This window comes from Amaranthus tricolor, chromosome 3 (assembly GCF_026212465.1).
Source record: "Amaranthus tricolor cultivar Red isolate AtriRed21 chromosome 3, ASM2621246v1, whole genome shotgun sequence".
NCBI classification, from domain to species: domain Eukaryota; kingdom Viridiplantae; phylum Streptophyta; class Magnoliopsida; order Caryophyllales; family Amaranthaceae; genus Amaranthus; species Amaranthus tricolor.
In genome coordinates, this window is record NC_080049.1 from 16,769,403 (window position 1) to 16,780,324 (window position 10,922).

Sequence of the window (10,922 nt, forward strand, 5' to 3'; positions counted from 1 at the left end):
ATCAAGGGTATGAAGAGCTATTGAATCATGTACGAGGCAAAAGGAAATTTCAAGTTTACATTACACATAGGCAGTGACTAGGCCGGAAGAATAAATGACAAGAAAAGCACACGTGGTACTTGTTCAAGCTAGGATACAAGGTAATCTCATGGTCATCCAAGACGTAAACAACAATAACATTGTCATCAATAGGAGCAGAATACATTGTAGCTACAAGCGCAACACGCGAAACAATTTGGCCGAAGGATATTGATCAATCTACAAGATAAGCCATAAACCCTAATATTCATCCACTAATATTCCTAAAGTTATTACTAGGCTTAATATATTTTCGTGTGTTCATCCAATCGTGCTCCAGCCATAAACCCTCCCTAAACCCATCCCAAATAGACGTTCCCAACAAAACGAGAACCCCAAATTTCCCCCAAAAATGAATTATTTCATCCGAAGGTGTATCTTTAATCACCATTTCAACTCCTCAAATTCCACTTCTTTACACCAATTTCGCCGCCATCTTCACCGGAAAACTCAAAAACAGCCTAAACCACCGCCACCTCCAACGCCACCAAAACCACCAAAAAGAGTGGAAAAGATGACTTCACCACATGGAGAAACATGGGAAGATTCCTATAGTTGGATGTCTAAGCTCAATGACAATGTTTCTATGAGACACATGGATGTTTATATGGAACAAGAAGAGAAGTACACTGAAGCTGTTTTGTCTGATACGTTGAATCTTCAAAGCAAACTTCAATCTGAGATTGCTTCTCGTTTGCCATATGATCTCTCTTCTCCCCCCTTTCTTTGGGGTCCTTGGTCTCTTTCTCTTTTCTTTATCTTTTTTTTCGTTGCTTTGTTTATGTTTTGTGGTGTTGTGATTGATTTTCTTCATTTTGGTGTTGTTGATTAAATGGGTTGGTTTTTTATGGATTGAAAAATGATGAGGTTTGATTGAACTGGGGATTTTGTTGTTCTGCTTCATTTGGGTGTTTTTGATTAGGCCGACTGGTTTTTTATTGTTTGAATAATGATGGGTTTTAATTGAATTTGGATTTTTTTTTTCTCTGTTATGATTGTTCTATTTGAGCTTATCTGGGTTTTAGATTAATTAGCTTTGCTTACAAAGTTGTTTGCCAAAGTGGGTCTTATGAAAACAATTGTTGCCTTTGAATACTGATTAATGATGATTAATGGGTTGTGATTCAGTTTGCATTATATTGTTATGATTGTCTTATTTAAGCTTCTTGAAGTTTCAAATGTGTCTTTTTTATTTCTTGATTAGGAGAAGCAGTTGTTGCTATTAGTGATCATGGGCTTTGATTGAATTCGGGTTTATGTTGTTTTACTTGTCGCATTTGAGCTTCTTATGGTTTCAAAGGCGTCATCGTAATTGTTTTCTCAGTTGTGGCCTTGTGTGTCTTACCGAAACTCTTGTTGCTACTAAGACAGTGATTTTTATTGAGGTGTGATTTTGAGAATATTCAGTTGTTAGTTGGGTGTTGTTCTTAGCTATACCATGATAATTGAGATGGTTTATTCATCAATCAGAAGGAGTCATATTCTGAATGATATGAATGGTGCAGTACCAATCGGAAGCGCAGAGCACCAATTAGAAAGTTGAGGTAAGGAGCTGTTTGTAGGTGCAATCAATGAACTATGACAAATTGCAAGTAAATTGTGATATATTAGCTACAAGGGTATTATGGGTATTTTAATAAGAGTAGTTGATAAGAAAAATTAGTATAAATACTCGAGATGTATTCGAGGATGTTATGTTGATGAAATAAAATACCCATTGGGAGTTTAGCGGCACTCAAAGTTTACCCACCCGTTAGTTTTCTTTTTAGTTGCATTTAACCTTTTGTTGTTAGTTTACTTGTTTGAGACGGGATCAAAACCAATCTATTACATAAATTAACAAACTTAAGCAATAAACAAAGAGATGTAAAGCCGCACACAAATTTATGAGGTTTACTAAATGGCTACGTCCTCGCTTAGGCTAGTACTTTTATTATATGTTTAAGGATAAAGTGAAAAGTTCACTCACTTGAAGGAATTACAATGGATATAATATAACTAGTGTGTTTGGAAGAGAGGATGACAAGAGAACAAAGGCAAAATACAAACTTAGCAAGTAGGGAAGCTCAAGTGGGTGACTAAAGCAAACTAAGGCTTACAAAGGGGTTTATATAGGCAAGGAAACAACGTGACAAATTACAAAAACAACAACATTGCTAAAGCCTTAATCCCAAAAGATTGGGTCGGGTACACGATCAAATATATCAGTTCCAATGGTCGTCCCCATGGATTCTTCTTCTGCATTCATTCTGATTTTCTACCATCTCAATTTGTACGTCTAGGTCTTCATATCATTTTTCACTCATATCCTTCATGTCAACTTTCGTTCTTCTAAGAAATGGGACAGCTAAGCTACAAAATTACGCAAGAAACAAAACTCTTGTTGAGTGGAAGCATGCCACTCGAATGAACGATCTTCATGCTTGAACGACCACCAACCTTTCAGGTTGCTTTTGTTCAATTCTTCACATAATGATTTTTGACCTTTTTACTTGCTTCTTCCCATAGTGCTTCATAAACTCCTAAGTTGCATTGAAGTCATATTGCTTTACGTACTAATTTTTTCTAGTCTTGTCCAATTAACCAAATAGCATGATTGCAATCATATGCATATATTCAAAATTGGAGAATTATCTTTTATCTTAAACATTTCCAAGGTTTAGCTCATTTGGATAAAACCAATACTTTGGACAAGCTTTTCCATCCTATAATGTATACTCTAATTGAAAGAGTTCAAAATGCTTAGCAAGGCTACACATGACATGGGGGAACAAATTCAATAATCACTACACTGAAAGCTTTTAGCTTTGATTTGTAATGGACTTCTAATTATAATACTCCCTCCGAACCAATTTAGTTGTCCCATTTCCTTATTTGGCAAAGTCTTTTTAGTTGTCCCATTTTTATTTTTATCAATCTTTTTTTACCTAAATATCCTTAGTTCACACAATTAATTACAAATATACCCCTATATATGTTACTTACCCAACTACCCTTCACTACTTGCCCTTTTTAATGGACCCCACACCATCCTTAATAACCGTGTCCAAGCAAATGGGACATCTAAATTGGTTCGGAGGGAGTATAATTTAAGAAATGATATTCAAATAATTTGTACGTCAACTTTTTTTATTTATTGAAAATCCTGAATCTACTTTTCTTTGTTATTATATGGTGTTCTCTGCATAGAGATCATGAGATATTTCTCTAAGGAATTAGTAAATTTTGTGCCTTCTTTCTGCCCGTAATCAATTGAAATGGGTTATTGTTTTGAATCTGATTTATTATTTGTTTCTGCTTTATTAAGGACATGCACAGGCTGTATTATAGACGGGTTGAAGAAGGGAAACAATTTCCAGTTTTGTGTCGTCGACTGGCAAGTTTAAATGAAGAGTTTATTTCAAATAAATCTCCTTTTTCTGGGTTTGATTTCACTTCAGGGAAGAAAATTGAACAAAAGTTGATTGATTATAATCAGGAAGCTGATAGATTTGGAGGTTCGTTATTTACCTGTTTCTTAGTGTTGATTTGTTGAAAAGCTATTAATGATGGCTTACAAAAGTTTTAATTATTTGGCATATTGTTTTTGACAATCAATTTTCTTATTGTAGGTTTTGCTTTTGAGGAATTGTGTGAGGTGTCACCTGACCACCGTTATATTGCCTATACTATGTATGACAAAGACAATGATTTTTTTAAGTTGTCTGTGAGGGACCTTGTTACTGGTTCTTTGCGTGATAAGCCACAAGCTGATTGGGTTTCAAATGTGTCATGGGCCAAAAATGGGCAGTCATTGTTCTATGTTGCCACTGATCACTACAAGCGGCCTTGCAAGTTAATACCTATACATTACATTCGAAGCATTGTTTTGCATGCTCTTATGGTTGAATGTTGTTTAAGATATTTCCTTTTTAATGCTAGGTTGTACTGTAGCATGCTAGGTACAAATGATGATGATGTCTTGCTTCTTCATGAGCCAAAGGAGAATGTCTACATTAGCATGCGGCACACTAAAGACTTCAGTTTTGTGACTATCTATGTATTCTCAACAACAACTTCAAAGGTAAAAATCTTGGATTAGCTATATTCCAAGATTGCCTATAACTTTTATGTGCAGTGAATTAATATTTCTTTTTGGCCTCAGGTGTATCTGATAGACTCTACCAATCCTTTATCAGGAATGACATTAGTTTGGGAAGGTGAGCCATTTGTTCATTGTGTTGTTGAGCATCATCGAGGGTACCTCTATTTATTTACCGATGCTACAAGAAAAGGACAACCAGTTGATGATCATTACCTTCTTCGATCTCCTGTTGATGTTGATGTTTCTACTGATCATAGAGTGTGGGAGGTATGTGAGATTTCCGATGATGTGAACTTCTATCTCATTGATATTGCATGTGTCATGCTTATTTTCGATAATTCACCGTGACCTCTTGTTCTATTTTACATTTTTGAGTTGGGTTCCCTCAGAGGGGTGATAACTGATTCTTACATTCTATCTTTCATCAATCCCCCATAATGGCCTCTTTTGCTTCAGTCATTTGGCTGAAGCTATTCAAACTGTTATTGGTCAAGTAAAATAGTGGTTGCTTCTTTTTCTATCCAAACACATAGGCAAAATTAAAATTACTAAAAAGTATGTTTCTCATTGGCAGGGATATCTTATAGTTGATTATACTAAAGAAATAGTATGCTGTACAGTTAGACATGGAAGCAGCGAAATGCACCTTATTTAAATTTTTCATTAAAAGGAGAGTGGTGTATTGCTGTAATATGAGGACCTTTTTTTTAATTTATATATTTCCATAATAGTCTGTGTTATTATGATGATTTCAGATTGTATTTGTTGACAACATCGTTACTATTCCATTTTATTAAATATTGATGAATTTATGCAGGCCGTGTTTTTGGATGACCCAAATGTGGCCATTCTGGATGTTGATTTCAACGATACACACATGGTGTTTATTTTGAGAGAAAGTCAAACATTTAAACTATGTACAGTTCCTTTGCCTTTGCCTAATCATGAGGTAAACCTAAATTCAAAATGATACATATTTAGTGTTTGATTAACTTCTTCAAAGTTCACCGTTGAGGGAGTGAACAACCTATAAGGCAAGCTTTGATGGGAATCGAAGATTAAGTATTATGCTCAGGTTTCTACAAAGGCTATGTTTTGGATGTATATCTTACATTTGGAGGCTCTATTGTTTAATTGTTTTCTGGCATGTGATGTATATATAGCTTTGTCAACCAAGTACCAGGGTCCAAGGTCCTAGTTTAACTAATAGATTGTCACTTGTTAGAAACTCTAAGACAATGTTACCCGAAAGTTGATTTTAAGAAACATTGATCTAGTGTTTCTAGACTTAGAAAACGGAGTAAGATCCAATAGAAGCTAAGATAGGGCCATGATGTTGTCCAAATACATTGATTATAAGTGAGGAATATAACCATTACACTAATCATAAATCAAAAGTCCTATACAACAATAAAAAACTTAATTTATCTATAACAAGAAAAGGAAAAAAAAAAAGACAACTTTTTCAATCTTGATGGAAACAAGAAACAAGAAACGTTGTTTAGTGTTTCCAACCACCGCTTTGGTACGACGGTTCGAATTGCGTGTGAGGCAAAGTTAGCGTTTCACGCTTTAATGCTCTGAGGTAACTTGTTGGATATGCTTTCATAGTTTCATTCGCTAACATTGTTACCTTTGTAAATTAGTTAATGTAGCTTGGTCGTGAAAGTCTTATATCTCAAAAGTAAAGTCTTATATCAAAAAAGTAAAACAGAATATATCCATGAAAGTACAAGAAAAAAAAAAAAGAAAACACAACTTTTTAAATCTTGATGCAAATGAGAAACAAGAAATGTTAGTTTAGTGTTTCAAACCATGTTTTTGTAAAACTTTAGTATAATGGTTCGAATTGCATTCGGGGCAAAGTTTTCATTTCATACTTCAATGCTTTGTGGTAACTTGTTGGATATGTTTTCATTTGCAAAAAAATTGTTACCTTTGTAAATTAGTTGATGTTCCTTGGTCATGTGGTTGCAAAAGGTACTTGGTTTTTTTTTTTTTCCAAAAATCTTGGAGAACTTCTACAATTAGATTATAGGATGAACAAGGAATTTTATGGGTAAATCGTAAAAGCATACAACTATGAATGTAGTGACTTTTGCTGGTAACAACCCTAAATTTTTTTCAATATTCAATAGTGGTTAAATAAGCAGCATAATCACAAAAGGGCAGCCGGAACATCATATGGTGTCATGCTATGCTTGAAGAGTGTAATAACGCACTCCCTTGACCTTAAATGGAATGGTTATCAATAATATTACCAAAATATAAATTTTTTATCTAATAGTAGTATTTTATGATTCAGTAAAAACAGTCTCTAACTGAAATAATAGGCTTATAATCTAGTTAGTTCCAACTTCCAAGTGATTATTTCCCTGTATTTTAGATCGTCTATATTTATTTAAAGCTTTTTTTTTTCTCCTATTTTTTCGCAATACATTAATCTGGTGTTGGCATTTTGGAAATTTTGTATAGTCACATTCTCTCTTACGCGTTTGTGCTGAATTTGCTTTTTTTTTTTTTGGCTGTTGCCTTGATATGGGTTTTTGTTATCAAAATATATACCTCACTTTTGTTTCCTTTACATCTTCTAGAAAGTAGTTCGTTTGGTGGAGCATAAACCAAGTTACCTTCCTTTGCCGAAGCATGTGTGTGAAATTTTGCCCGGGCCAAATTATGACTTCTACTCCTGCAGAGTGCGCTGTACAGTTTCTTCTCCATTGGTATGAATAGCCAAATTCATGCTTTCATTCCTGTCTTCTATGCTATGAGATTACTTTCCATCATCCTTTCACAGTCATAGTGCCACTAAATGTTCACACTCGTTTAAAATGGACTACATTAGAATGGCTTAATGAATATTATTCTATTATAAAAGAAGGGAATGCATTAGATTAAAGATCACTCAGAACTAGCATCTCTGTATTGCGGGCCTGCTGGGTAAGACTGCATATTGACCTACTGTACTTTGTCTATGTTGGAGCTTGTCTATAAACATTGTGATTTGTGCAATATTGAGTGTATCGAGATGTTGCACAGACATACACATCTCTTCATAACAAAATTTTCTACTTTGACCCTTTATCCTGGGAACCTTGTATCTTTGTGGTTGCCTTTACATCTTTGGATAGCATCTTTGGAGAGAAAAGAAAGGAAAGTAAGGGGAAGGGCGGGAAGGGAAAGGAATGGAAGAAACTCTTGTTTGTTTAGGAGGGATGGGAAGGGAAATGAAGGGAGATAAGAGTTTTCCCTTTAAATCTTTCCAACTTTGGAAAGATCGTTACCTTAACAAAAAAACTTTCATCCAATAAATCATTTCTCTCCAAATCCTTTCCCTGCCATTGTTATCTAAACAAGGGATCCCTCATCCCTCCAAATTCCTCCCTTCCTTTCCCTCCATTTCCTTTGATCCAAACACTCTGAGTTATTCCTTTTGTACGAAGATGTTCCTTGAAAATCAACGAGTTCTAATAATATTTGTCAACCTCTATTACCTGACAGATGCCCGATGCAGTTGTTGATTATGATCTTTTGAGTGGCAAGTGGAACATTATTCAGCAACAAAATTTGCTCCATGAAAGGACAAAAATTCTCTATGGAAAAGCCTCTACTCCACTTTCTGACAGATTACCAAGTTCTATTTGTTTTGATTCTGAGAACAACAAAAGTAGTACTAATGAGAACCCGTGGAACGACCTGTCTGAGTTTTATGCTTGTGAGCACCATAATGTCCCTTCACACGACGGGGTCATGATACCATTAACCATTGTTTATGCTAAGAGAAACAAAAAAGAAATAGAGAGCCCCGTATTACTTCATGGACATGGAGCTTATGGTGAATTGTTAGATAAACGCTGGCGTAGTGAATTAAAGAGCCTTCTTGATCGTGGCTGGCTTATCGCATATGCTGATGTTAGGTACCTTGATACATTGGTTAAACTGCCTAGATTCTTCATATTATTGACTCAATGCGTACGACAAGTTAATACTTCTATCTTCTTCGTTTCTTTTCAGAGGTGGAGGTGGTCGAGGTAAGAAGTGGCACGACGATGGGAGACGCACGCTGAAATTTAACTCTATTCAAGACTTTCTGTGCTGTGGGAGATTTTTGGTTGATAAAAGAATTGCGCATGAGAACAAGCTTGCGGCTTGGGGATATAGTGCCGGAGGACTTTTAGTAGCAGCAGTTATTAATGCTTGCCCAGAGTTGTTCCGTGCTGCTGTGTTGAAGGTCATACATTTATTTTTTTCTATTTGCATTGTCTTCTCCTTTGTCTTTATCCCTTGTGCTGGTAGGGAAGGTAAGGTGAATTTGGTTGACTCAAAAAAGTTTCTCAGGTTCTCTGCCATTTGGATCTAAATTTTTGGAAAATATTGATGTTAAAACAAGAGCAATTTTTTTTAATTCAACATGCCTAAAAAAATAACATTAATTAACATTATGTGGTTGTTGGCTAGAGTAGGCTGGTTTGACTAGCTGAAAATATTGGTTGATTGATTTAGCCAGTTATGGAGATATTTAGTAAAAAATAATTGTTGGTTGTTTATAAGAAAAAAGGAGGCGAAACTCCTAAAGCCTATGAAATTAGCTACTTTAAGTAGTAATTTGCTTTGGCTTTAGAAGTCAACTTTTTAACCGACTTAAAATCCATTTACCAAAGACTTTTTTGGCAATTTGACAAGCCAAAAGCCAAAAGGCCAACAAAAAATCTAACTAAAGCTCCATTTTCCAATAGATACATAGGACTCCATTTTCCAATTAATTGTAATTGGAACCCTCAAATTAACATTAGTGAAAAATGCATCTTGCTATCCTCTTGTTATTATCTGGTTAAGAGTTTAGATGTATAAAGCTCAAATTTTGGTTGGATTCCCCTGATTCATTGACATTAGAAACTTTTGATGTTGTGGGATTACAATATTATTAGCATTATGAAAGAAAATCTGAAAAGATCCTTGAGGTAAGTCCATCTCTCCCAATTAAATTGCCTGTGATTTAAGTCATTTCATTCCTCCTTTATTTCATTGATTGATGATTTGTGAAGCACGTTTGCACAAGAAAAGCTATGAGTATGACTTTCTCAACAACAATGAGTGCTTACAACTTGGTTTCAATTCTGTTCAGGTTCCATTTTTGGATCCGACAACTACCCTTTTGCATCCTATATTACCCCTCACACCAGTTGATTATGAAGAATTCGGGTATCCGTTTGATGTCGAAGATTTTCAAGCAGTTCAGAAGTACTCTCCTTACAATAGTATCAGAAATGATGCTGTTTATCCTGCTGTCTTGATTACATCATCTTTCAGCACAAGGTGGTTTATTTAACTTGATAACTCCCCCTCCCTAGAAAATCCCCATTTTGCTTTCCTTTCTGTTTATACAGTTTGTCAATCATCGGGTACCTACAGCAGCAATCTCTAACGAGTATGCTGCATGGCACAGTTTCCTTTCAGCAGCAGGAAGTTAAACCCCAATGCATTTGCTAATTGCTAGTTTTATGATGTTTGCCTTTAACGGAATGAATTCAAAATCTTTTTCAATTTGAATAAAATATCTCAAGATCTAGTACTATTTATAATTTATACTATGTTACAAATTTCCTTAACTTGGATACTTCCTTCCTTGCCTTGAAAATCAGATTTGGAGTATGGGAAGCTGCAAAATGGGCTGCGCGTGTTCGAGAACGTACCATTTACGACCCAACTCGTCCCATTTTGCTCAACTTAACTACCGATGTAGTCGAAGAAAATAGGTACATGAGAAGCAAGGAGTTAGCCTTGGAGACAGCATTCCTTTTAAAAATGATGCAGTCCTAGCTGTTTGTTCGTGCTGAAGCAAATTTTGTCAAAAAAATACACTTTCTGATTGCTCTTTTGGATGAGAAGCTCAGCTTTTACTTGGATTTAGACGCAGATCTGCCAACCTTTTTCCAGTTAGCTTTTTTACTTGAAATTATTTTCTTTTCACCTACCTCTTTCGGTCCTCATTAGCGTTTATTCTGTTTCCTTTATCTGCAACCTTTTTTTAATTCTAATGATTCGGCCCTAATCCAACTTGTGTTATGATTTTCAGGTACTTTCTCTCATGTGGTCTTGCTGTCACTAATCTCTCTTTTTGCAGAGCTCGCTTTAATTGGGGTATAATTGTCTGTTCATTCCTCTTTCCATGGCTCTTTCTTTGGTATTCGTGCATAGTAAAGATTACCAAATTAGCTATAGCAAAGATGTTGTAACTTATACCGAATTTCTTGGTATGACTGAGTTGATGATTATCTCTCTTATTTTTAAATATCCCAGTGTTTCGTTAATTTAACATACTATATCGAATTTTTTGGTATTTGTGCCGAAAGCAAACGAGGCTAAATGATTGGAATGAGAAATATGTTGTATGTGATGAATCTAACCTAGGCTGGTTTAACATGGTTGTTGGTTGATCACCTACTCTATATGATTGACAATTTAACATAATAGTAGGTAGTGGTGGTGGTAGTACTTTTAAAAGAGGCTGTTGAAGTACATTATAGCAGTCTTTTTGATAGATATTGTTTCAATCATTACAATTCTCCAATATGATCAATTCAAATAATCATGCTTGGTGTGTTCACTTTATTTTGAATTGAAAAGAAAAGATGTGGATCTTGTTCAATGCTCATCAATCATAGTGGAATCCTTATCATGTTGCCTATTTCTAACTATAGTAATGATGCTCTTTAAACCTCTTCATATTCGGCAATTTTGACTTAATACTTAAATCTTG

General features: G+C 35.1%; 1 protein-coding gene across 7 annotated transcripts; it reads left to right on the forward strand.

The window, feature by feature from the left end:
* The first annotated feature begins 313 nt into the window (after positions 1-313).
* LOC130807806 (uncharacterized) lies at positions 314-10,439 on the forward strand. Of its 7 annotated transcripts, none has more exons than XR_009040664.1 (13): positions 690-816; positions 1,549-1,622; positions 3,386-3,575; positions 3,690-3,912; positions 4,000-4,141; positions 4,223-4,429; positions 4,980-5,111; positions 6,757-6,885; positions 7,664-8,079; positions 8,177-8,393; positions 9,288-9,478; positions 9,805-10,098; positions 10,239-10,439. XR_009040664.1 is itself a non-coding variant. In XM_057673147.1 (11 exons), exons 1-11 carry the CDS (start codon positions 431-433, stop codon positions 9,980-9,982), a joined length of 2,400 nt encoding a protein of 799 aa, XP_057529130.1. In that variant the 5' UTR covers positions 316-430; the 3' UTR covers positions 9,983-10,439. The 7 variants fall into 7 exon arrangements, 1 of the variants encoding a protein (XP_057529130.1); XR_009040665.1 differs by having other exon boundaries at positions 710-816; positions 1,584-1,622; XR_009040661.1 differs by lacking the exon at positions 1,549-1,622 and having other exon boundaries at positions 314-816; positions 3,397-3,575; positions 4,012-4,141.
* The last annotated feature ends 483 nt before the right edge of the window (positions 10,440-10,922 follow it).

Excerpts from the sequence above, each read along its gene's own strand:
- LOC130807806 (XM_057673147.1), top strand. The coding sequence starts at position 431 with ATGAATTATTTCATCCGAAGGTGTATCTTTAATCACCATTTCAACTCC. Across the intron at positions 3,913-3,999 it reads CACTACAAGCGGCCTTGCAA|GTTGTACTGTAGCATGCTAG; the intron begins GTTAATACCTAT and ends TTTTAATGCTAG. Across the intron at positions 8,080-8,176 it reads ATCGCATATGCTGATGTTAG|AGGTGGAGGTGGTCGAGGTA; the intron begins GTACCTTGATAC and ends GTTTCTTTTCAG.